General features: G+C 42.2%; 1 protein-coding gene across 1 annotated transcript; it reads left to right on the forward strand.

Moving 5' to 3' along the window:
* On the forward strand, nucleotides 1-26,894 carry LOC133969450 (F-BAR and double SH3 domains protein 2-like). Its single transcript, XM_062405947.1, has 20 exons — nucleotides 1-220; nucleotides 3,341-3,438; nucleotides 6,283-6,328; nucleotides 10,750-10,826; nucleotides 11,090-11,234; nucleotides 12,416-12,549; nucleotides 14,325-14,379; nucleotides 14,460-14,588; nucleotides 14,673-14,795; nucleotides 16,491-16,586; nucleotides 19,316-19,432; nucleotides 20,556-20,654; nucleotides 21,154-21,306; nucleotides 21,427-21,561; nucleotides 22,013-22,096; nucleotides 22,174-22,357; nucleotides 22,525-22,748; nucleotides 22,863-23,073; nucleotides 23,217-23,281; nucleotides 23,917-26,894. The coding sequence occupies exons 1-20, from the start codon at nucleotides 200-202 to the stop codon at nucleotides 23,998-24,000; spliced, it is 2,280 nt and encodes a 759-aa protein (XP_062261931.1). The 5' UTR covers nucleotides 1-199; the 3' UTR covers nucleotides 24,001-26,894.
* Nucleotides 26,895-27,293: the final 399 nt, after the last annotated feature.

A 27,293-nucleotide genomic window follows, 5' to 3' on the forward strand; every position in this document is an offset into this window, starting at 1 on the left:
GTTTTCTGTTCCCCGGGGCCACAATGTTTTCAACGGGACTGAACTTACTCCTTTGCGGACTCTCCATGGCCGCTTGATCCGGCCACCCAACCGCCGCGTCTCCGCGCTAACGCTTCCTCCTCCGGACGTCCACGCAAACTTTTTCCATCCCCCAGATAAACTCTCGTCCTCCGGGTGGGTTTTATGTCAAGGACCGAGGATGCAGCCCCCACCGAGAAAGGTGAGTTTTCTCCCGCTGTAGCCTCGGAAGCTAACGGCCAACTGCTGCATATTTAACGGCTGGAAGTGTTCGCTTTGTTGCCGCTCCGCTGGCTCCCACGACCCGCTTGCGATGTTTTTTTTATCCCGCACACATCCACCACCGCGTTTCACCGGGAGGTTCCACTCGCTCCCGCTGTTTACCCGGAGCCAGGGGAGCCTGTTGGAAAAACTGCCCCATGTGCCTGAATCTTTTTTGGGGGAGAAAAAGCTCCGTTAACGGTGCACCCCCGGTTCCCCCAGCGAACCTCCTGCCAAACGTCAGTCAAATTACGGGAGTTTTAATAGCGGCCTGCGTTTAAAAAGTGCGTAACTATTCTCAAGTTCCGCGCACTTGTTGCGAACTAATTTCTCCGAAGTGTTGCGTTGCATCGGGGCACACAAACCCCTTGAAGCTTCACTTGAGTCCGGGTAAATATCACTTTAGATCCCACTGCTCCTGCTGCCCTCCGCGCTCCGACTCTGGAAGTTAAAAAGTTATGATTTCACTCAAATCAATCATAGTTTTGCGTTTTTGACGTCGCCGATTTTTAGACTTCCGTTACATTTATGTCACACACATCAAATAAAGCACATTATCTGTCAGTAAAGCTCGTTTCCCGCTGCGGTTACTGTAAACCCTCAGATTTCTGGCCGAGGTTTGGCGCGTTCGTTTTCCTCGTACAATTGCAGGAAAGAAGTAAAAACAGTTTTGGGAGATTGAACATTTTATAGTTGGAATAAATAGTTCAAAGTGTTTTAATTTGGAAAAGAAACAAACTTAGAAGCACAAATCTGAGCAGAGTCTGGTCCTGTGTGAAAAAATGTTGCTGTGGGATCATATTTCAATAACATGGCTCTGCAGCACAGAAAGTTTTCTTCCCCAGGACGTTCTGCCAGTGGTTTGATGTTGATTACAATCAAATAAGATATGTTAGGCATTTATGGACTGCAAGGATTTTCTGTGTGTTGTCCTTAATGTTGTATCATTGGGACATTTGGATTGTGTGGAGTAGAAATACTTCAAATCTACTTTGTTTTACTAAAGTTATTCTATAACTGAATCAACGCTTCCTCATGAAGTTAAAGCAGAAACTGTTTGAAGAGGTGATTCCAGCTGCAGGCGTCTTTACCCAGAGGTTGTTTATGTCCCTTGGAATAATTTGACATTTACCTCTTTGTGTACTTAATGGATTTGACCTTTTCAAAATCTGGAAGTGAACTATGGAACTCACCCTGGTTAATATTTACATCTCCATTTTTAGCTGTGATTGTCTGGGTCGTAAATATAATGAGGATGTGGAAAATGTGTCCCTGTTGACAGCACTGTCAGTAATGAGATCTGATTATTGAACTTCATAAATTCATCTGCCAATTAGGAAGTCCTGGAGGTGGAAGCTCAGCTGTACAGAGATAATGCTTCAGCAAATTTTCACTAATACTTATGGATATATAACTAAAGATGGAAGACATAGCTCCTTCATGAGCTGTTCACAGGAGAGGACGAGTGGAGTTTTCCATGTGGCTTCAAATATTCAGTGATTCAGATCCATTGTTTCATTGTTTGTTATCCTGTTCCAGCTTAATGTGGTTCTTTACAGCGTGTAAAATATTTTGAACAGTTCACTATAAGGTGTCTCTCTCTGTTACTGTGGAGAATAATAACTTGGTAATATCAAGCTTCAGCCAATTAATATACCTGAACCCCCAGCGTATCAGCTGTAAAGCCGGTTTAAAGCAGATGTGTCTCAATCTTTTACTGTATTTTTTTTTTTTTTTACTAAACTCTTAGTCATTTTATCATCTGAGTTTCATCATCAGCCTGATGTTTTTTATTTCCTGGAATTTATCAGTTGTTTGTTCTATAAAACATCAGAAATACATTTCCTGAAACCCAAGAGGAGTTTGTGAAATTGTCCAAATTATGTAAAGGTCAGAAACCTACAAATCAAAGTTTGGAACAAGTAAATATTGGATTTTGTTTCAAGGAAAAATCGTTTTAAAGATAATTCAATCAACTATATAGTTTCGAATCATTTATTCACTGAAAATGTTAGTATGTTTTAATTTCCATAAAACAAAATTCTTTCTGAAAAAATCATGTAGCCAGACTGCTCAGCGCTTTAAAGATATCAGCTGTCATCCAAGGTTGACGTCCAACAGCAGCTGCTGAAACTGCTTCTCATGTGATTGAAAGAGCAAAGAGTGGGAATGTTACAGGAGGCTAAAGGTTCTACATGTTTCTTGTTGTTAACAAAAATCTAGGTAAGTATAATCTGTGCAGTCAAAGCCTCATATTTTATTCTTCTCTGCCATCGAGCTCATCAATTAGTCGCATCATTGCACTGACATGCATGGAAGCCTAGTATATAACTTATGTTTTGCCTATTTCCTTCTTTTGGGTTTAAAAAATCCTTCTTAAAAATATAAATCTATCAGAAGAGAAGTCTCTGAAAATGGATTTTAACTATAATCGCATCAGATTTGATACCTTTTCTTTCTCATACACGACTTTTAACTTAAAACAAGACCTCTGGCATGACGCTGTGATGTGAGATATTAAAACAGTCATATATAAATTGAAAAGGTTAATTTATGAGTGAAGATAATAAACGGTAGATTGATCAATAATGAAAATAGGGCCTAATTAGTTTAACTATCATGTCGTCAAAGAAAAGCCTCTAATCCTCACATTTGAGGAGGTGAAACAATAGTTTGCAATGAATGTTTTAGCCTAATTTTAGCTGAGATGACTTAACTTTAATTTGGCTCATGATTGAAATAAGGAAAGAAAACACTGCCGGTCGTCAGTAATGAGACCTGGTCACTGCACTCCATAATTTATCTAACGGCCAATTAGAATCCCACAGAGGCTGATTCTCACCTGGCCAGAGCTGCTGTGTGATAATGAGCGCAGCTCGTTTTCACTAACACCAGTTGTGAGCTCAGCTGAATCAACACTGGCCTCCGGAGTCATCAGTCTACCTGTGGGGAATATTTTGTCAAACGGCCGTGTGCTTTTCAAATGGCAGAAATCCCCTCGTTTGATGTGTAACTCTCAAAATTCATCGTATTAATTAATGTTCTCCATCTTCTCCTTCAGGTCCGGGTCACCCAGGAGCTGAAACACACTCATGCAGAGCAGATGAGCAGATTACAGATCAAACATCAGGCAGAATGTGACCTCCTGGAAGACCTGAGGTGAGCATGCACAGGTCAAGCTGCAGATTATACAATTTTTTAGACTGGTCTTCTCACAAGCAAAGCACTTTATGTGAGTAAAACTTGAATTTATATTCTTCTTTACTGGAAGTGATGTAAATTCATGCTTTTCCAACAAGCTGTTCTCAGACATGAACATTTGCCCTTTACAGGAACATGTAGGCGTCATGACGTATAAAATCCAGTGCGGAACTGTGTTTTAGTCACAGACTGTAGATAAAGATGTCTCTACTTCCTCCTACTATCCAGAAATGAAGCTGTAATATCCCAAATGTGAAAGCTGCAGTCTTACTCATTTGGAGTCTGCAGCCTAAGTAGCGAGGTCCGGTCAATTCACACACTCGACCAATCACAAGTCAGTCTCAGCTGTCGAGCATAACGTTCCACCCCATTTTTATACAATCAAATAACTCATTAATACAACATTTATCAGAAACATGAGCGCTTGAAGAAAACTTTTTGACAAAAATGTATTCAATGTGTACTTTGACTTTTAGTTTGGCCCACGTCCCATCCACTAACACGGAGGAGGCAGGGATTAGAACCTACATTATATTGCAGCCAGCCACCAGACGTCGGTTGAGATGCTTTGGTCTCATGTTTAGTGAGCGGTCAGTCATCCATCATTAAATACAGTGGATGGTTTTGGTTGACAGCGGCGCCAGCTCTTATCTTCCAAAGCTCTGGAATCTCATTGTCTTTCCGAGTTGACGTCTTCGTCAGCGTCTTCTATTCCTATGGCTCCTCTTTTTCATCCTGACATTTTTCATACTTCCAGTTTCACGTCAAACTCGTGCTTGCAGGAAAGTCTCCTGAAAATCACTCTTCAGAAGTCAGAACAGTTTTATTTAGTAGTTGACATTTTTGTGTGATTGATTTTGATGCCCCCCCCATCATTTGTCCCAGTTGTCTGTGCTCTTCTGTCGTATTATATTTAGACCTTTTAATGTTAAAGCATCTTACGACAGTTGATTAAAGGGTTAGACTTGTTTATGCATACATTCAATTAAAGCCAGACAGTTAGTGTTATACGCCTACCATTAGAGGAAGTTTGCTTTCCCACATACTTGACTTGATTTATTCTGCACTATCTCTCCCTTTGATTTGTTTTTTACACGGGTGAATAAATATTTCTTCTTGGTCTCGTATCCAAGTCGTTGAGATTGTTTGATGGCGTGTTCCTCAATCTAAAAAATGGCTAATAGCTGCTGAAAGTCTTTAAACCGGAGGGTCAGACAGAGTAGACGGTGGCCCTTGAGACACACAGACAGCTGTGACACTGTGTTGGGATGCATTTTACAGGTTGAAAAGCCAGAGGTTGTGGCTCTGTATTCAGCCTTAGTGTTGGGTTGAGTGGACAGCCCTCTGGCTCCCCACTTCCTGTTTGTGGTTGGTGGCAGCTCTGAACCTCCAAGCAGCTGGGAGTTAAGGTCACAGAGAGCTGCCAGATGTTCTGACGGCCCTGAGATCACTCGTCCCGGGAGGCTCGGCAGCACAACTCTGTCAGACACCATGTTCGACGTGCATAGTCACAATCCGCCAGGGTCACTCCCCTGATCGAGAAATGATTCAGCAAACTGGAAATGGCATCTGGTCGTCAGCAAAAGCTCCATTTGGGGAAAATGACAGGAAGCCGGAGCGGGGGGGCTGGTGAAAGAGGAACCTTTGGAAATGTGGAGGAAAGGAAGGGAGTGAAGGAAGAAAGGGAAGCTCCCAGGAAGTACGCCAGATTGTTTCGAGTCAGGGTGGAGCATGGCAGTCAAGTCTCAACATGTTTAATGACTTAATGATGATTTGGCTGCAGTCAAGTTTTTTCCCAGGGCACTGACCTCTTTTCTTTTCTTAGGCTTTTGTGTAAATTTAACTAGCAGCTAGTCCCTGCTACTGTAAATCAAGCCTGTTGAACACCATAATAAAAACAATATGTTCTGACATGCCTCACATTTCTCAGCATGTTCTATATGTATTTATGAAACCAGCCAAACATTTTCAGCTATTTTAAAACTGTCTCAGCTGCACTTCTGTCGGCCTGTTAGGATCAAGAAGGGCTTCTTTATAAACTCACAAGCTTTCAGAGGAGAATCCATCATCGATGAGGCAGTGAAAGCAAATCCCTCAGCTGCTGCTGCCTCAGTTAAACTAACAAGAATCAGACTAAATGATTTGGTCCCCAGCTAAACTGCATTACAGAAATATCCATGTTAATCATCACAGTAAAGGGAAAATGAGAGAAAATGGTAAAATTTAAATATATAAAATAATAGATATCTGCATTTATAGATAGTGGGAGGAAGGGGAGATGTGTCGTCCATCTTTATTTGCAGTTTATGTTTCTGACTCATTGAGCAAACAATTCCAAAGTCTTTTTTTTTGCATAATCGATGAGGGAATGCAGTCATCAGAGCTATGGGGGAGTTGTCACTAGAGTAACGAGGCTCCTCAGTACGGAGAAACCATCACCAAATATCTTTCTTTGTAGCCTGCATAGTTTTTGAGATACTACAGTTTCATCATGTTTCCTCAGGTTTCGCTCATTGCACATAGGAAACCATAAAATAAAGAAATAGGAAATCAACCATTACACATACCAGCATGAAGGATCAGCAGCGTATCACAAGAAATATGGTAGAAAATTGGAAAATAAAGATTTGGAAAGCAAAAAAAGAAAAGTCTCTCTTAACCATGATGATAAATCTGCAATCTAGTCTGTTTATAATTTTTGGTCCTAATATAGATATTTTGGTTATAGTCTCATCCTTTACTGTCATTTGAGGTTGTCTCATAGTTCACATTGTTCACGTTCCCTTTTCTCCTTTTCCTCAGGACTTTCAGCCAAAAGAGGGCAGCTGTAGAGAGAGACTACGCCCAGGTAAGTGACTCTGAACTCGCTGGTCTTCTCTCACAGTGTGAGTGACGCCTGTTAACAACATCTCTGCGCTGCCTTGTCATTTGTGTTTCTAAAAATACAGTTGTTCTTTTTACAATATTGTCCAAAGACACCATATGGCCGAGGGGGGTTCAGGATGTGGGCCTAAAGAAAACTCTTAGTTCTCTTGTGGCCACATAACTCAGGAGTGGGAACCAGCCAAAGAGGCAAACACCACAACAGAGAGAGAGAGTGGTCTGCCGGCTTTGCTTCCTCCTCGCTGTGTTGTTCTTACCCGCAGCTTCCTGGAGAAGTCAATCGGTCGTTTGGAAATCCTCTGCTCCTCCTGGGCTCTGTTCAGGTTTTGCAGCGGTGTGTGGAATGTCCACCTCCGGTGTGAGGAGAGGGGGCGCGTCTGTAGTTATCCAACGAGCCACCTCACGTCTGCTTGCACATGTGCATTTGGGCTTTGTTATTCAAACATGAATACAGTTATCCATAGTTATGTTTTCAATTTGACACAAATCTGGTCTGTTGTGGTTCCTGAAAGCTGATTTGAAATCCATGTGGAGCTGCTGTCAGCATCGGGACCTAAAGTGCAGTTTATTGAGAGTTTTGATGCCATCTTGTTATTTTCCCTCGAAGATGGTTTTTGTCATTGTAGATGTTTGTCCAAGTGTTCTTAATTTCCCGTAAAATTTGGGTGAAATGTCCTGATTGACAGCTGAGACTGACTCACAAGTGGTTGAGTGCTACTGTGCAGACTCCGGCTTATTAGGGATATTTCTGATTCATTTCTGGATACTGGGCGGAATAGGAGAGGAGTCATTTATGATCATGGCCAAGAGTTTAAGATACGTGGACCTAGCATTAAAGATGAAGTTGAAGCAGAATTCCGACCAGATGATTTCTGTTCAAAAAACAGTTTTACTGAATATTTGGTCCGGTGAATGTTTGGAAAGTTGAGCCAGAGTTGAAGGTGGAGCGGTGCAGGCGGAGGAGGCAGGAGCATCAGCTTGGCAGGAAAACAGACGAGGTGGCAGCCGGACAAGATTAAATGATGCTCAGGAAGTTATGAAAGACAAACACACCACAACTGGAGGTTTGCTGTAGTGTTACGGCTTCTTTGGCAAAGAGGATGATCAGACAGAGAGTGTGGAGGTGCACCGGTGAATTGGCAGCAGGAGAGGACTGATTGTCCAGATACACATTCACACTTTGCCTGTTTATTTAAAATTGAACGATCAGCACAAATGCCAAGTGATAAGCTCATTAAATAAACACTTGTCAAGAACCACAGACGGAGGAGACAGATTTCTGGAGTTGTTAGATGTTTCATTGCTGGTCCCTTTTTAATGAAACACACAGGAGGTCAACCACACATCTTAAATTTACTGCAGCCCCTCAAAGTATTAATAGATCATGAAGCTTCTCACTCATTAGGACAAAACTAAGCATAAACACCGTCTGACTCTTGCTGTTGAAAACCTATTAGTACATTATTAATTATTCTCGTCTGGCTCCATGTAGTTGTGGCACCTTGCATGAAAGATTAACATTGTCTCAGAAGGACGTGAAAGCAGACGTATGACACTAAACTCTGCACACAACAGAACTCTAAAAACAATTATAACTTTGATCTAGAACAATAATGCATCTGTAATTATTTCCATCCGTCGAGCCAGTGTCTGGCTCCTCTTTTTTTTGCGGCACACTCCCTCGTAGACTAATTTCTGATTGGCTACATTGTCTATTTCAAATTGTTAACATGTGTCCGGCAGCTGTCTCATCCCTGTCGTTATCAGATGGTTTATAGGCAGACAAGGAAGAGAAGACTTTTGAAGTTGTATGAACGTGAAGTGTCTCTCAGGGGGTGCAAAGGGCCGTTTTCTCAATTTGTGACAGATGATTAATGAGAAAAAAATCATTGGATTAATTAAGAATCAAAATAGTTGTTGGTTGTGTCACTGAAATGGAAGAAAATTGTCTTAATTACATGCCTTGTTAGTTTGAATGGGATGTGTGTGTCTGAGTTGTGCTGGCTGCAAGTTACGGGATCAATTAGACACCCGCTGTCTCGGCTCCTCTGTGGACCTCCTGTGCTCCATCACCAGGGAACCATTACAAAGACCCGAAGTCCAACTCTCCAATAACATTAATAATTAGAATTTATTCCTGCTGTTTGCATTGCCCTTGTTAATCAGTATTTACTCTTGAATAAATTCAAAATTTGCATTTAAATTCAAGTTGTGGACATTCACTTTGAAAACTCTTCCAAGACTGTTAAACTAATGTTTGTATAATCAGCGTTAATGGTTCTCAAAGGTTACAGTTACTGAGCTCAGATCTATAAGAGGAGAGCTGCTGTTAACAGGTGGGACTGATGGAAGTATCTAACTCGTAGAGGCGTTACTCAGTTAGATATAAGATTAGTGGAAGAGGGATAAACATTTGGATGTAGGCAGTTAGAAGCCAGATTAGTCTCCTCTCCACAAGCTTAATTAGTCATAGAAATCTTATTAGAATAATATTAGGGCTATAGACTGTGACCCTTTCAACAGAGAGCTGGACGAGTCACCCCTGTACTGGGGCAATACTGGGATCCAACAGCTGCCAATGGTTGAATCAAAGTGGGTCAGAGTGTCTCTGGAACACTTCGTTCCCTCTCGTAACGACCCCCTCTTCCTTTTTTTGAACATCTCTTCACCCGCCTTTTTCTGGGTCTCTTACACCTGCAAGTTGCTTCAGCCATTAGCCAATTGCTATTCAAATCACACAAGTGTGATAAAATGTCCTCCTCTGTGCCGCTCTTCCTCTGCCGTCCTCGCATCCCTTCTCCACCTCCCCTTGTCCCCGTCTCACTATTCAAGCGCGTCCGCTATGCTAGCTCAGTTTGGCGATTCCCCCCCCCCCTCCAAGCTCCACAATGGCCGGGTTTGTAGCAGCTTTGAAGCTCTGGCACCAAGATCACCAGGACCAACGAGTTCAGCAGAACAGGGTTGTCTTTTCACTGTGGACAGAGGAAGGATAGATGGACTGCTTTCCTTCACGGCTCCTTGTTGGGGCATATCGAACTATCACTTGAATTACAAATAATATGTGGGGTGTAATAGAAAATTATTAGCATGAGGTGGAAATCCATCTTCAAGAGAACCAAAACTTTACCTATATATTTAATCTCTCTGAATTGGACTTAGAGAACTTACCGAACTCGACCCAAGTCCGATGCAGTTAAAGTACACGGCTGCACACGCGTGATTACTGCTTCTTATCAGAATCTCCAAATAACCCAAAGCCCCTAATCTGCATATCCTAGGACTGTAGGAGGAAGCTGGGGCTACTCTGACAAAACCCAAGCAGACACCATGAGAAGATGCAAACTCCACACATGGTACACAACTTCAAGTTCAGCAGGAGAGTGAGGCAGCCCTCACTGTAAACACTGTACTGACACTAAGCCAACATGCATCACTTCTTGTTAAATGTCCGGTTTAATCTGTAACACCAGTGTTGTCACAAGTTTATAACCCGGTGGTGATGTTTCCACACAGGTGGTTTCCCTCGCTCCTCTCTCTCTCTCTCTTTCCCGGCAGCCTCAGTGCTTTCTGTCAGGGAGAGGAGACTTTGGGCTTTTTAACTTTGCAGAACTTTTACATTCACCCAAAAATATTTAAGAGGAAAAAAAACCTGAAAATTCTCCTTTAAATCGAGCCAGTGTTTGTTTCTTGTAAATAAAGTCTTGTAACCTAGCCTCATCTATATTTATATCAGACAAACTTATAAGCCACTCCCATTTGCATCACCTGGACATTACTAAAAATATGTCCACCATAAGTGAATTTCTTTCACATACCTAACTCTCACTCAGAAACACCAGACATATCCTCCTTTTTTTGTTCTCCTGCTATTTGCTCGGTCTGTCTATTTCAATTCCTCAAAGGTTAACCTCACTGCTGGCAGAGGTGGAGCAACCTAATATATCTCCCAGGGTGAATGTGGTGGAAGTGAAGGACATTTTTCTTCCAAAAAAGAGCAGACATCAGCATAAAGCTCAGCGAGCGAGCAAGGCCTCTAAAGTAAGCTGTGGCTAACAGGTGAACGAGGCCATGCAGCATTGAATCGCAATGAGAGGCCAATTGACTGAGGAAAGATTCACTTCTTAATGTGTGGGTTTTAAATAAGTTTGGTGTGTTGGATCAGGGACCTTGTTATTTCTACCTTGTGTGTTGAGAAAAGAATAAAATGCGTCTCCTCATGCTTCTGTCTCCATGATCCTGTTGCCCCGGTGGTTTATGTGACAAGGTCACGAGGGGTCACAGTCTTCTTCAGCGAGTCCCTTTGTGAAGATGAGACACAGGAAATGTGTGTTGGTGTCAAAGGTGAAAGGTCGTCACCACTAAGGTCTGTTTCCTCTTCTCTTCCAGGCGCTGCAGAAACTGGCAAATCAGTATCTGAAGAGGGAATGGCCCGACAGTCTGACCGGGGAACAAGATGACCACAGGTAGAGTCTACAAACACAACAGTTGGAACTCTCTAAATTTTCATATCTTCTCGGAGGTACATGACATCCCTGTCAAATCGAATATTTATTTTAAGAAAGAAAGAAAGAAAACTCTTACATCTATTTTATCTTGAGGTTTTCAACTGTTGTTCAGGCAAACATAGGAAATTAAATGTCTCTGTGTCAGAATTCTAAGAAATAAAAGCATGAATTTTGAGCTGTATGAAAGAACCAGTATGTGTTTGTGTTTGTGTTTGGTTTAGGAACATGTATTGTGTGTGGAGGGCCTATCTGGAGGGCACAGTGCAGGTCACCCAGTCCAGAATCAGCACCTGTGAAAACTACAAAGTCCAGGTGGCCGATCCGGCCAAGACGGCCAGACTGCAGAAGGAGCAGCAGCTGAGGAAGGTAATGAAGGTCAAGCTTAGGACTCTGCTCAGGTTTCACTTGCTTGTTTCCTTTTGATTCACACAAACAGGCGCACAGCTCCACCGTGTCATTCAGAGAGAAGTCGGTCTGAATCTAATGTGGACAAGACAGTTTCTGAAACAGGATTTGGACCTTGTTTGGAAATTATGATTCAGTTCCCTTGAAACCATTTGCAGCTCTTACAGACCCCTGGCATCAAATGCTTTAGGGAGGACAAACTTATCAGGACACTCAAGTGGACAAGCTATAGAACGAGGACAGCATCTTTACAAAAAATGTTGTACTTGAGGTACATTTCATTTATCAGTTGAGTTATATGCCAGTAACAATATACCAGCCTGGCCAGAACTGCACTTGTGTAACATGGCGATTTGATTGCAGTTCGTATATTACCTGTGTATCAGCTGCCAATCTCAATTACTGATAAAACACTTATTTTATGATCCTGACATTGTCTGACACGATCCACATAGATGCAGGTTAAGGACAAAACTCTGGCTCTGACACTCATCCACCAACTGCTCACACGTCTGAATGAGCTGTAAATGTGCATTGATGATTGCATGACACACAAATTCTAATCAACTGCACCTAAACATGTCCTGTTAATATTGGAACTGCAAGCAGAGTTGTAACAGAGCAACTAGAACGTGGCCTCACACTTTCTAAGGAAGGTCATAATGATAATTATTATCTATAGATGTTAATTTTCTCTGTCCTCTGTTCAGTGTAACTTCCAGTGGAACCATCGTGTGTGTGTTTCCGATAAACAGCAATAAATGCTATGTCAGTTGAGGGCAGAAGTCGCTGTTCTCATCATTAATGATCAACCGACTGTGTGTGAATCTGAACACTGTGCGTCTGGAGGTGAAGCCTGTTCCCTGATCAGGAGTTCTGAGGCCACCTCCACCCAGTGCCGCTCTCTGGTTTCTGCTGGACACGTTCCGCTGCCTTCGGCCCACAAAGCTGCTCTTGTTCACCCTCACATTTCAGGCCATGCCATCATGGCTCCTGTATAACACGTGACTTGACGTGCACCCTACGTGTTGCTGGATATGATCAAGAGCTTTTTGCATATGTGCCTTTTTAGGAATTTTTAATTTGCATACATCTCTATCCCTTATTTTTTTTGTCCCGTGTCTCCAACTTTCCCTCCTCAGTGCATTGAGCAGCTGACGGTGGTCCAAGCCGAGCTGCAGGATTCCGTGAAGGAGCTGACGAAGAGCAGGAAGAAATACCAGGAGAACGAGACGATGGCACAGGCTGTGAGAGAGAAGGCAGAGCAGGACGCCAAGTACGACCCAGACTACTCAAAATGTGAAAGCAAATAATTCTAGTTTTTTCTAGACGGCCGCCTGTGAAACAAGATGTTAAGATTAAAAGGGTTTTTAGAAATATACTGCATTGAGAATTAATGCTAGTTATGATTTAAATTCACAATCATTAGAATTATCAATTAACTTTTTTGATTATTTTCTTGATTAACTGATTGTTTGGTTTGTAAACATCAGAAAATAATGAAACAGGTGTCTTAGTGAATCTCTTCAAAAAAAAATTTTCAAATGCAAAAATATTCAGTTTAATGTGTTATTAGCAGTAGAAGTTATTATTATGGAAGCAGAATACATAATTCACACTTGGGAAATATCAACCGAGTTCAAACATCATTCTGTGGTGACTTTCAAACTTAGACTTGAGGTAACACTCAGTGACACGTGCTGTTGAGGTCATGAGGACTAATTGATCGTGAATATGGTCGTTAGTTTCAGCCCAAACAATCAAACAGCATCCGGAGTGAAGCTGCCGGTGGGAGAGGGTTTTCTCTTCTCCCTCTCATTCTCAACACTTGGTCCTGGCACACCGTGGAGCGCTGGCACTTTGACTCACCACATTGCAGACATTTTTCTGCCCGTCAGGAAAGTTTATTATGGAGCCCGGGCCCAGTTCGCTGATGTTTTCTCTCCTGGAAAGGTTTAGTAGCTGGTTTGGCACTTCTCTTCTAAGACTACAAATACTACTCAGTGGAGTGGCTGGGCTTGTTATGTTCACACACACACACACACGGGTAAAAATGTGAACTTCAAGGTGTGAGCGTCTGAAACTTTTAAATGTCTGTGGAATTAAACGCTGTTACACTTGAAAAGGTTAACCCCTTCCAGCGTGTGTAGGAAATGTCAGCCTGGCTTTGTTAGGGGGCGTGTCAGACCTGCAGCATTATGCAAATGTGGGGAATGACGCCTCGATTCCCTGGAGGTATAATCTGTCTACTGACAAGGTTTTTCCTTTATCACAGACCTAAAGTCTGTTTATCTGTGCAGGACATTCATATTTACAAAAAAGGAAATAGGATAGAATCTCAGGAAAGACATCATATGTCTCCTTTAAAGAATATTTATTTGCATAGAACAGTTTTATATTATTCTATCTTCTCTCTTGCATCACTACCTGGTTGTGTGTTGCTGTAAGTGCTTTCATGTCAATAAAGCATCCTCATCACACTTATGTGACCCAGTTGCTGAAAATCGGTGTTTACAAGCAGCAGTTCAGTAATCAGACTTCTGTGAACTATTTGCATTTGGAAGCTTGTTCTTCATATATTAACTGTAGTTGTGATAGACTGAGAAAGCGGCGCTTTTCCATCACTGAACAAAAGTCTATGAGTTTAACACACAGTCCCACGTTCGCTGTGGAAACAGACTTAATGTCTGTAGACGTCCAGGCGGTGTCAGTTTGACTGTATCTTATGTTGGAGTTATTTTAGAAGCGAGAAGGTATCACTCCACGTGCTGATCTCCCCTTTCATCCAGCTGCTCCGGTACCGTCCCTGTGGAAAGTCTTTGTCCTTCACATGGATAAACATACGATTAACTCAGAAACCTACAGATACATGACCAAGAAATCGTCTTTCTCCCTCTCTACTTTCTGTCGACCTGATTAAATTATAACATGAACAGGAGTCTTTCCTCCATTTGCTGCTCAAGTGAAAAACTCCAGCTTAAAAGAAAAATTACACTGTTCACTGAAATCGAGGAATGTGAGTCATGGTCTTTTGTGTCCTCTTCTGTTCAGGTCGAAGTTAAGTCTTTTCCAGTCCAGGTCCAGTCTGCAGAGAGCGAGCGTTAAGGTACACAATCTTTACATCCAACAGTCTGCTGCACATTTAGCTGCTGCACTCCGCCAACAGTGTGAACGTTTGTGTTCCAGCTCAAAGCCAAGAGGAGTGAGTGCAACTCCAAAGCCACCCACGCCAGGAACGACTACCTTCTCACTCTAGCAGCCGCTAATGTTCACCAGCAGCGCTACTACGACACAGACCTCATGGACTGCATCAAGGTGAGGAGCTGCTCTCAGAGTCGGCTGCTGGAGGCTGGAACAGAGACGAATACTTCTGAACCTTAAACATGTCTGTGTCTGCAGGTGTTAGACGGCAGAATATATGAGCAGGTCAAAGATTACCTGGTGTCACTGTCTCAGACGGAGCTGGAAACCTACCAGGCGGTCCACAACACCTTCAACCAGATCCTGAGCAGCTCAAATGGGGTAAGCCCTTAAATTCCACTGCTCAACAACAGCTTTATGTGCAGGGCTCGGACGTTTCTTCAGTTACCAAGGTTTGATATTGTGTGTAGGTAGTAGCTACTTGGTGTAAGTGGTGAAAGAGGTTATGGAACTTTAAACGGGTTGTGCAGCAGAGCTTTGCAAATCCTCGCCTTTTATTCATCCGGTTGTTGTAGCTCTGCACTCAAATAACGTTTTAGCATTTACACACTCACATTTGTACTCACTTATGCAACTAAATGTTGGGACTGTTTGAGCCTGATGTGGTGAAAGTGCATGAGACAAAACCAAGCAGAAAATAGTTTGATAGCATTTGATCAGGTTTATTGATGCTGATATTGTTCCATACATAGATCCTGGACCAGTGGTTTCACTCAGTGTCAGTGTAAACCTCAGAGGAGCTGGACTCCTCTGCCTCACCCACTGCTAATTAATTGAATTGGTTTGAGTTACTCGGCGCTCCTCAGTTACAAGCTCTTGAGTCGCCGGCCTCTGTCGCTCTGTTCTGTTCAGGTCATCTCAGCAGAGAGAGAGAGAGAAGGAAGCAGTGGTTTTCATCAGAGCTCACATTTCAACCCATGCGCTTCCTGTGTCAACACAAAGCCCCTGAAAGTGACCTGAAGTGTGCTCTGTGTAATGTGACGTTTTGATTAGTTCCCACCATGAAAATGTTCAATCCTTTTAATACGTCGTGTTCAATCAGTTTCAGAATCGATCTCACCTGACCACACATATACTGTAAATCCCAATACACTCTCCTCCTCTGGTTCCACTGGTCCAATAGGAATTTTAACAGCACTCATGTGTTGTCCAGGCAGTGAATAAAAACTCTCAGATGATAGTGATAATGTTTCGCTTTAGATCTTTTGGTGTCATCATGCACTTGGGAGAGGCGGTGGACTAGTGGCAGAAAAATTCGACTGTGCAGAAAATCAGACTGGATGGTTACTGGTTTGACTCCAAAGAGTGACAACGAAAAATCACTGTTCATGTGTGTGGGATTAATAAATGTATCTTATCTTATATTATCACTTCCAGAGAACTTTGTTGCTCTGTGTGTCAGTCTTGACCTCTGTAACCTCTTGTTTCACTTTGATAAAGTGGAAGTAAAGTCCAGTGACACCACACCAGTTTGAGTTCTCCTTATTTTCACTGGGAAACACAGAATTATGAATATTTCAGTTATGACTGATGCAGTAACCAGTTCATCTTTGTCATGTATCTGGAGAGATTCTGAACAGAATGCAAACAAACTGACCAAAACATCACTGATGTCATGAGAAAAGTATAATAATGTCTCTGTTGGATGAAATACACATGAATAAAGATAAAGACTGTAAAGACACTAAACGAGGAACTGATAACAGAACTGAACACAGAACTAATATCAGAACTGAGAAGTCTAGGTGAGTTTTTTATTTCATGGAGGATGTTTATTATGAATATTTATCCCATGTTCCTCTTTATCTGAACCTGTGATCACACGGTCACTTCTATATTCTACTGACATGTTTTAATATAACAGAGATAATAAACTTACAGATCAGGAGTTACTACAGGTTTCAAGATAATTCAAAGTAAGACAAAATGTGGATAAGTCACCTGAGGGAGTAAGTCATGAGAGTATTTTGAAATAAAAACCAAAAACTTAAGTATGTTCTTTATTTTTTTCCGCAGGTTGTTCAGGAGTTTCACCAGCAGCTGTTTGCAGAGAAGAACCCGATGTTTCAGAAGGCTCCGGACTTCTTGTACCAGCCCAGCGACACAGACACGGTAAGTTCTAAGCATTTATTTTTGTTATTCACACTAAATACATCTGTATCCACAGAAATGTTATGAACTGACCCCAAAACCCTGTTTTTAATTTGTCATTGTCTTTTACTGATGTTTAACTTTGTTTATCGCCAATTATCAATGGACTTATGTAAAATATAATAAGGTTTCCTTTTAAATACACAGACTAAACACTGATCTCATCACTCGTCTCAGTCCTCTGACTCACACGTGATTCTTGTAATGAAGTCTTTCCTGAAAACCCGATGAATATACACAGGAGGTTTTGTGTAGAAATACATTTACTGGGTTTCAGCTCTCAGGCTTTTTTTTAGCAGTGATCTCATTCACAACAGGACGTGAACTTTGACCAGTTCTAAACAAATCGATGTGGTTCCATTTGAATCGTTATCTGGAAGAGTCGATTACAGTCATAGTAAATTTCTGTTTGTACAGTCAAACCTTGTTCAGGCTGATGTCAGCATTACATGATAAAGTGCAGCCCCCGTCATTTCCAGGAGTCGGCTCATAAAAGAATCCTCAGTGAAATGTCATCCATCCAGATAGGACTGACGTAAATCCACTATTCAAATCTTCTTGGTCATGACAAAGAGGAAATAGCTTTACTTTAGTAAAATACTTTGGGCTCAGCTCAAGCTCAGAAAGATTCAAGGGTCTGTGTCCTAAACTGGAATTTACCGAATGAGATATTTTTCACCAGTACCTGAATCAACAGGACCGGTGCTAAAGTAGCCCCCTTGTGCGTCTTATTTTTAATTTAGCCTCCTGCTGTGGTCGTATCAATCTGTCCCTAATAGCTGCCTTCCCCAAATATCTACGGTTATAAAAGTTGGGTTTAGTGTGTGACATTTGCATCCTGCAGTTCCCACCTGAGTCGTGGGCTTGATTTAAGTGCAATCTGTGCTGCTCTGTACTTTTACACCTGTTCACCAAACCTTTATTGCCTTCTCATGATGTATAACATCTATTTCAGACAGTTCTTCACCCATAAAAGTTGTTTATTGTATATTTTACCCTCTATCAATAGAATGTTAAATATCCAAACAAACTTAAGTCTAAAGATGTTTTATTGAGACGCCCTCGTGTGCATAACTGTCAGTGGTTTACTGACTGCTGCTGCACACACATGTAACGTGATGCAGTCGGTGTCACACACTCGTCTTTTCGAGTTGCACCGACTCCACAGATCCTTTTCTCCTCCGCACTGGTTCCTCCGCTTCGCTGGACAACACTGGACAATTTGTTCAAACTGCAAACGCTGGCGTTGTTTTCATTGGAAGTCAAACAAGCAGCAGCCTGTTCCTAAAGAAAACATTAGCGGTGGAGAGCCTAGCCTGCCTCTCCCCCTCCGTCACTCCCTCCCTCCCTCCCCTCCATACCTCTTGCACCAGACAGAGGGATCCGGTAAGGAATAGAGCTGAACTGGGAGGGAGGGGCAGGAGGTAGGCCGGGCCCTGAGAACGGCCCATCTGTGAAAAGGAGGCATTGTGAGTGGGCCTCATCAGAGTGCACTGACCTCCCCACCCCAACCTTTTCCCTCCATGCACGCACCCACACAAACACACACATAGACACGCTGCTGTTTTCATGTGGAAACATCTTCACTTACATTTTAGTGATGTGATTTAATCTTAAAGCAAAGATCATGTGAAGTGATGGACCTGAATCACAAGCAACTTTCTGCTCTGCGGAGCTTCACGCTGAGTTTTGTTGTCCTGCTTGTTTTGGATCTTTTGCAACCGCAGCTGTTGTTGTTGAGAAATGTCTAAACCCCTCTGCTCACCACCTGACCTGCACCAAACAGCAGACAGACACAGTCAGAGAGAGGGTGGTGAACATGGGGGGGTTAGCATTGGAATAGATAGATATCTCCCTCGACAGCTGGTAGAGACCAAACACTGAGCTCAAAGACAGTAAACATTGGCCTTAGGTTTACCAGGTGACCAGGACTCCACATGTCAGTCGTGCCCTGAAGTGACCAAAAATCGATTGTGCAGCGTTAAAGATTTGTACTTTTCTGTATGAAGCTTTTTTTTTTTCTGCTGCAAAATGGTATATGTGGAGATGTGAGGTTTTTGTTTCTTAGACCTTCACTCACTCATTGTTTCTCGGTGTAAAGAGATTTTTCTCCCTCACTCTCACATAACGATGTTTCCTTTATATTATTGGACTTCAGGGTTTCATGAACGTGAAAGATTATTATATTTGAAATGTTTTTCGGTGAGACAAACACTCCATTCAAGCTCGAGTCCTGGGAGTGTCTTTCTTTACAACACACTTTTCAAACTTGGCCCGTGAAATATGAAAAGAGGAAGTTGCTACCTCGGCGTAACAGCAATGGTAAATAAAACTCACACTGGTGGCATTGAGGAAAACACAAGGGCCTTTTAAAGGTGCTCTGGTGGGTCATGGCACTGAATACAAGTGCATTAAGCAATATTTAATTTTAGTTTTAATTGCCTCGGACAGGATTTGTTGTTTCTGTATGAGGTCATTGACATCACAAAGTATTTTCACTGTGAAAAACCAACTTGTTTTTCAGAGAAATGTTTTTCTCTTTCTTTGGCTCAAACCTTTCCTAGAAAGTCTCTTCCTTTTACTCTGCTGAAGTTGTTGTTGTATCTTGGTAGTATTGTTATGGTTTATTTGTTACCTCCTGTGTCTGATCTCCTTTACTGACTTGTGTGTTTCTCTGTCTGTGTCCGAAGGTGATGCAGCTACAGAAAGAGAGCGGGACGTCGGAGGAGCACGGCCTGGATAAGGAGGCGAGGAAATGGGCGAGCCGCGTGGCCCGAGAGTACAAGAGCATCATCCACACACAGCGGGTGAGAGCAAGATCACACTCACTTAATGACAGCAGGCTGCCCTTGTTTAATTTTTTTAATAGGTTTCTTTAAAAGGTAAATTAAAATACATGGCTGTAAATGAGTCAGAGTTTGCCAAAGGTCAATTATCTCATAGTTCCTATATTACAAGATTAAAAATGCTTTAGTTAGAGCAATGATTGAAAGAGAATTAATGCTACTAGACATAAGCATGCAAAAACTTTTGTTAGTACTAATTGGAAGAAAAGAAGTGGATAAAACAAGGAATTCAGAAGGGCAGCCTGAAATATCTTTAATCTTTGTTAGCGTAAAGATCGTAGCTGCTTGTGCTGCCGGTCCTGAAATCTGACGCCTCGAGGCAACAAAGTGTTTGTCTGTTTCTGGCAAATAACAAATCAGTTAGTGCAAAGCTGCAAAGGAAAGAAGCAGCTGTGTTGACCTTGAAACAACACACAAGAAACAGAAGGGAAGTTGTGGCAACATAAACGGTGACGGTGGAAACAATATTTTATTAATAAATCCAATTAAATCAATTAAGAAATATATTTTTAATATAAAAACCTAATTATTCAACCACTAAAATATAGAAATTGAAATGTAGTAATGTGTCTGAGTCATAATGTGTTTTATTATCACTGTAAACTGTCGTCTTCCAGTTTAACTACGGTTTAATGACTGACGGGTGTCTTTTGTCACGGAACTAGAATTTGTCCTTTTACCGTAATACAGCGAGGTCGCTCAGTGTGATGATAATAAACCTGCAGATCATAAAAATATTATCGCAAGTGTGTGAAGCAGAAGAGAATAAAGCTATTAAACGTGGCTCAAGAGTTCATCATCCAAACCATGTGACACACAATCTTCCGCCGTGACTGAAAACTACAGAACCGTTTCTTTAAAGTTCAACGTCAAATTAGAAACATGTTTTCATTTCACCAGGATCAAACCCACGTGTTTCCAGAAACAAGGAAATGAGTCACCCTCCTTCAGAGGCTTTTGTGTTTGTTCTGTTTCCTTCCAGTGCTGTTTTTCTTTCTTCTACTAGATGTTTTGAGTGTGGTTTTAATTGTTAACTGTTGTCACTGTGATGTTGTTGTTTCTTCACGCTGTGATCTGATCTCAGGCTCTGGAGGAATATGGGACGCAGGAGTCGTCGGAGCAGAACAACAGTGACATGGAAACGAAGATGGAGGTGGCCAGACAGAGTCTTCGGAGGGCAGAGGTAGTGTGTGTGTGTTTGTTTGTTTGTGTGCAATCATGTGTGTGCATGTGTGTTATGAAGTAAGACATCCGATTTCTCAATCACTATCTTATTACTGAAGTTTACCCCAGGGCTCCACCTACTGGTTGAAAAGCTGAAATGAAACGTGAGGGTCAAATGAAAAGCTGCGTGGGCTCTCTGAATTACTGAGGAAGATTAATCTGCAGATATTTAGGTTTATTTGTCAGTTTTTTATTAGATCAATTTGGGCTGGAATGGACCAAACAACTGAACTGAATCTGAAGGGTTTCAGTCCAGGCTGAATTTTATGACCAGTAATAATGAGACACCTCAGCCCAGTTGGGTTTGACAGCGTCACACCAGCTGAAACAAACCAGCAACTGAATCTACCCAAACTGGGAAAAGTCAAACACTTAAGCTGAAGACTTCCTCGTATCTCCTGCTTCTCAGTAATGTTTAGTGTGTTATCATGTTTGTCTGATCATTGTGTGTTGTGCAGACGGTGAAGGTGAAGGCAGAGGCTCGTCTGGACCTGCTGCGACAGGCGGGAGTCACTGTGGAGACGTGGCTGAAGAGCGCGATGAACCAGGTCATGGAGGAGCTGGAGAACGAACGCTGGAACAACCTCAACACCCACGACCCTGCGCTCTCTGTAAGACTCACAAAACCGCTGATCTGTATATGTCTTATACAATCTGTTTGACTCGTAGTATTATCCACTCACTCCGATGTCATTGGGTCAGATGACGTCATGTGTCTCTTGTCTCTGCAGGGGACAGGAGATCTGGAGCCCGAGGATGAGGAGGAGATGGAGGACAGCAGTGGAGTGTTGGACGACAGCAGCTCCAGTCCGTCCAGCACCTTGAAAAACTATCCCCTCACCTGCAAAGTGCTCTACTCCTACAAGGTACCAGTGGACTACTACTGCTGCTTTAGTATTTTATCATTTTATCTGTTCACCTGTCTTTTATCTTCAAATTCTTTTCAAATGTATGAGATTTGATGCATTTATTCCTCTCTTACTGTTACGTTTGGTCTGCTCTCTGCATATAGGGGGTGGGGGGGTGTTGTTTCTATAGTTTTTGTTGGTTTTATTTTGTAAGCACTTTGTTGGTTTTACATTGTTTGTGTAAAAAGTGCTTCACAAATAGTCAGATTGATTGATGACAGAGCAGGAGAGGGAATATTGGATTACAGTCATTAATTATAATGGCTGGATGCATAAATAACAAGTTTGTTATTTTAACTCACAGATGATGATTTGTCGGTGCGTGGTTGACTGCTTGTCTTTGTCGCCCTCAACTGGACAAATCAGTTACTGCTTTTCATCCTATTTACACACTGATGTTTGTTTTCAGTCGTCTCAGCCGGATGAACTGACCATTGAAGAGCAGGAGATCCTGGAGGTCATTGATGACGGCGACATGGAGGACTGGGTCAAAGTACGAATCATCACCACAAGTTCCACCAGTTTGGTTTATTGTGGATTTCATCATTATAACTCTTTTCCTGTTTCCAGGCCAGAAACCGCAGCGGACAGGTTGGCTACGTCCCAGAGAAATACCTGCAGCTTCCCTCCTCTAACAGCCTGCTGAGCATGCTGCAGTCTCTGGCTGCGCTGGACGCCAGATCCCACTCCTCCAGTAACTCCACCGAACCGGAGACCGAACTACCCACCGGCTCCGTCAACGGAGACTCCAGCGGTGAGTGGCTCTTGTATAGAAAGGTTTGAGTTCATTTACCTGCAGGACTTGATTTGACTCACTTTCCCTTAAAAGTCTAAGATGTGATGTAATTTGCACACAGTTGAATTTCCAGCACTTCACGTCTGACTTTGTTTAAGACTCTGAATCTTCTCTCCTTGTCACAGTGTCTTTTGCGAAGGCCTTGTACGACTACGCGGGACAGACGGAAGACGAGCTGTCGTTTCCGGAAGGCGCCATCATCCGCATCCTGAGCAGAGAGACCCACGAGGACGACGGTTTCTGGGAGGGAGAGTTTAACGGCGTCGTCGGCGTCTTCCCGGCCGTTCTGGTGGAGGAGCTCACCGCCGCCAGCGAGAATGGAGACGGAAAAGGAGACGGCAGCGCGCAGGTGTGTTCACGCTCTGATGTTTGGAAATGAGAATTTAAAAACAGGGGTATTTGCAGATCAGTATACGATAACATTTTGCTCTTACACTGTATAAATTAATCTTTTCTTTTCCAGGCCTCCCCCTCCACTCTACCGCTGGGTGAGCGCTCCCCTCGCAGTCCCTTCCAGCCGGGGCCCCTCCACAGCAGTCCCCTCCAGACGCCCACCACGTCCTCCCCTCTGGCCAGCCCCAGCAGCGCTACCGCCTCTCCCATTGGCCGACCCCCCGCCTATCACAACGGACATCACAGGCCGCCGCCAGCGCCGCACAAAAGCCCCTTTCAAAGTAAGTGTCCGTGTTCTTGAAAGGCCGAATAGAAATTCACTTTATTATTATTTAGTGGATATTGTCTGGGAAGTTAGAGCAGCTGTCATGGCGGGTGGTGACTTGGCTGAACTGTTGGTGATGATGATCTGTGTCCTCGTCAGGTCCAGCACAAGGTTCCCCACAACCCCCCAAATACCCCGAGAGCGGATCAGGCACCATTCGACCTGTGAGTAAACCAGAGTTAGTTTGATCAGCTCGATTTGGATTTAGTCTAAGACCTGACAGGGAGAAAAAAAACACGATGAGGCTTATTAGCTAAGATTTGATAAATCAGAAGATAATCTGACAAGATTATTTTAATTAATTTTTTTTAAAGCCAAATTTGATAATTTTAGTAAAACTGCTTTCTTATGAGATATCATCCAACTGATGTTTGGTGAAAAGACAGAAAATGACCGGTTGTATCATCTGTGTTTGTATTTGAATGGAGATCTGAAGAGAGAATGTCTGACCTGAGGTCATTCATTGAAACATTACATTCACATGTGGATCATGCGGCGACATAAGGAAACACAACTTCAGCTACACAAGTCTGAATGAACATCTGCACAGAATGTCATGCTAACAGATCAGATAGTTGTTGTATTGTGTCCGTCTGGATCAAAGTGGTGAAGCAGCTGAATGACTCGTTCATCTCTGGAGAAACTCTCTCTTCTTTAGATCTGTACTCGTCGGTTCAGACTGTTCTAGATCTTAATCTAACATTTGATGTTAATGAGTAAATACAGTGTTGAGACAAACGACAGTAACACAACAGTTTCCGCTGTGTTTAACTGACCGATGATTGACGGATGTGTCCAGGTCCGTGCGGCTCCTCCGCCCCCGAAGCAGCATCCCCGTGGGCAGGTGAAGCGGAGGGAGGACGTGGAGATCACGCTGGTGTGAAGACGTCACCCCGGCGGTGGCGGCAGTGACGTCTCTGTTCAGACAAGGGACCAGCGGCTCTGTGCCTCTCAACACACTCCCAAAGGAAACTTATAGCTTCTCTGAAGACGCCCCCTGTAGGCGGGGAGAGGCCCTCCACTCTGTCCTCACAGGGTCAGTGAGCTGTGGAGGAGTATCGTGCCTTTCTTTTCTAAATTTCTTCTCCTTTTCAGTTTTTCTCATTTCTCCTCCTCCATCACCCGGGATTTGTCTCATATTTGATGAGACCGATAAATAAGAACAATTTTATAATTTGATTTAAAAATTACACAGGTTCTTATCTTCTACCAAGACACAAATCGTTTTCAGATTTTCAGTGATCATTTGCAGATAAAGTTTCTTAATGTGAGAAACTCTATGCAGAAATAAAACTACAGTTAAACGTATTATTGTTAGAAAGTAATATGAACGGATTTGAACGGTTTCAGAAAGGTTTTTGTGAACGTCTCTCGCCGAGCGTCAGAACAGACGGTTGATGCCACTGCGATGTCGTGTGTTCGGTAAGAAGCTAGAACCAGGAAGACATTGGTTTGATGATTTATCTTCATACCAGCATTTAAACAACTAAACGTTTGCTTCAAAGTCGACTGTGACTCTCAGATGTGTTCAGATGTTTGAGGGAACAAAGAGTTCAAGAGCCCCAAAAAAAACGATTCAGTTGAAATATTATTATTATAATATAAACTGCTGCTCCACGAATAAACAAAAATAGTTTTTTACTATTATGAGACAAGAGTCGATGGGAAAAAAACATCTGTTTGATCTTGTTCTTTTACTAACTGAGCTGAGCAGCTTTCAACAAAGAGACTCGGGTCGTCAGTGGCTGATTCGTTACAAATTGACTCTGTGTCGAGTTAATTCAGGATAAAGTTTTATCACAACACGATGGTGTCAGGGAAAGATGCTGCATTTCATAACTCTGAAGCCTGAGCGCTGTGTCGCTTCAATTTAACACAAGATTGTTGTAATGACATTTTTTAATAATGCGTAAAAAATCGTCTCTGTGAGAATTTCCAACTATCGTGCCGTGTTTTTTAGGGTCCGATTTCTCATGGTCTCACTTGTGCCTTAACGAGGCAGCCTCCTGCACTGTTTTAATGTGCAGCTGTTCTTGATCAGAATCCTTTAACGTGAACACACTGGTCAGAACCAGGACCCACAGATCAACATGGCTCTGTTCAGCCGGTCCTCAGGAGGAGTTCCTTCTTCACGATCAACCATAAAACCAAACAAGCAGTCAAGGAATTTATAATGAACACAGCCTCGCTAACCGTTCCCCCCTGTTTCCAGTCTTTATGCTAAGCTAAGCTAATCGCCCCCTGGCTGCAGCTTCATATTTAACCGACTAACTTGAGAGTGGCATCGATCTTCTCGTCTAACTCTTTGTAAGAAAATAAATAAATTACATATCTTATAATAACGAGATCTGTATAAAAAATATAAGGAAATCATATTCATATTATTAATAATAATATTGTAATGATTTCAGACATCTCACCCCCCCGTTATCTCACAGGGGTTTTCTCTCTTATTTCCACGATCTGATGTTGAGCTTTTGAGACTCATCACAATTGGATGATTATTGATTCTATGCAACAGAGTTGATATTTGGGCCGGACGGCAGCATGTTGTGAACGTGCAGCTTCAACACAAACCAAACATCCGGTCGTCTCCACACTCCGATCAAAACACACCAGCGGCGGGCGAGGCTGGTCCTCCCCTCCGACACGTGAGCTGTGACCGCACACGGTTACACAAACAAGGGAAAAGTGGCAATTTTAGTTGAGCGATAGGAAAGTCTTGATCGAGAATAATAGATCCTTTTTGCATTTAAATTTGTAGAACTCTGCTTGTTGTTGTTGTTGGTTTTCTTTGCACCAAACTGCTCAGAGACGCCTGAAGGGAGACGTAGTGCGGACACACACAGTCTAACTTTGTTTTATCTTGTGTTGTTGGGATGTTGGCAACTCTAACGTTTCCAGTAATGTTTGACTGGTGGTCAGTGGAGGAGCAGTGACAGTTAACACTGAGGTAATGTGCAGTTTGAACACGCCTTTATTTTGGAAGGAGGAAACCATCCTGAGCTGCTAGCTAGTCCAATTTAAAAATAATGTATACTGTCATAGTGAAGCACTTTCTGACGTCTTCTTATTCCTTTTCAGTATTGTGGATGCTACGTTGTTTGTCCGATATTTCTCGTTTGACGTTTTGTTTACCAGCTATATTGGTATGAATACTTTTTCCTTTATCGGCTCTTGTTATTTAGCCCTAAATAGCCAGTGTAGTGTCTTTGATTGAGGTTGAGATGTGACCTTTATGAACGTATTGTTTCTTTGAGATATTAATAGTTTACAGAGAGCTTGGAGATGGATATCTGAACAAATAATAGCACCGCTTTTGTTTGTTGTTTCTTTGTTTCTTTTAATTTCGTTTTTATTTTTTTAGATGTAGGATAAAGACTTATTAAACCGCAGTCGGATTCGATCAGAGGAAAAGAGAGATATCTGTCAGCCACGTTGCTGTGTTCTCGTTGATCTCCTTGAGATCTGAATGACATCAAACTTATTTTTGAAGTTTGCATTTACCCTGTTGTATTAACAAATGAATATTATAAAAGTTAAAAAAAAGAAAAGATCTCTTTTTCCCAACAGAGACGTTGTTTTTGTTTGTTAACTTGCTACTGGTCCTGATTCCACGTTAAGTCTGAATCAGAAATGTCAGCGTCAAACTGCCCTGGTTTTACAATGTAAGCTCTGCAGAGGCTGTCGAGTGTCATATTTACACACCAGTGGATGTTTAACTGTATTTATTGTGTACAAATAAATGTGAAATAAAGATAGCTTACATGAAAGAAACTGAAACGATTCTGCTTGGTTTTTGTCCCAATTTAAACCTTAATGTCAAGTCTAACTCAAGTTGATACAGGTACTTGTTCTTTTATTTTATGAAACTATACTTCTTCTCCAACACAATTCAGAGGCCAGTAGTTTACTTTCTGCTCGACTGCTTATTTGACAGCTTAATTCATTTCGCTGATTCAGGTGAATCATGCAAAATATAATCAACAATTTTGACTGTAAGTAAAGGGCTGTATTTTAGGGCTGTATTTACAACTGGTATATTTACTGTATTGCAACAGCAAAGAGGTTGATACATAAATATACAATATATATGCAGGGAATTAAAGAAATAGCTATATTTGATATTTCATGCCTGTTATTTCTTTATGATTTTATCTCTATAATATATGTTAT

Source organism: Platichthys flesus, chromosome 15 (genome assembly GCF_949316205.1).
Source record: "Platichthys flesus chromosome 15, fPlaFle2.1, whole genome shotgun sequence".
Classification (NCBI taxonomy): domain Eukaryota; kingdom Metazoa; phylum Chordata; class Actinopteri; order Pleuronectiformes; family Pleuronectidae; genus Platichthys; species Platichthys flesus.

Coding starts and splice junctions, on each gene's coding strand:
- LOC133969450 (XM_062405947.1), top strand. CDS start 200: ATGCAGCCCCCACCGAGAAAG. Junction 14,380..14,459: donor TGCAGAGAGCGAGCGTTAAG/GTACACAATCTT, acceptor TTTGTGTTCCAG/CTCAAAGCCAAGAGGAGTGA. Junction 19,433..20,555: donor GCATCATCCACACACAGCGG/GTGAGAGCAAGA, acceptor ATCTGATCTCAG/GCTCTGGAGGAATATGGGAC.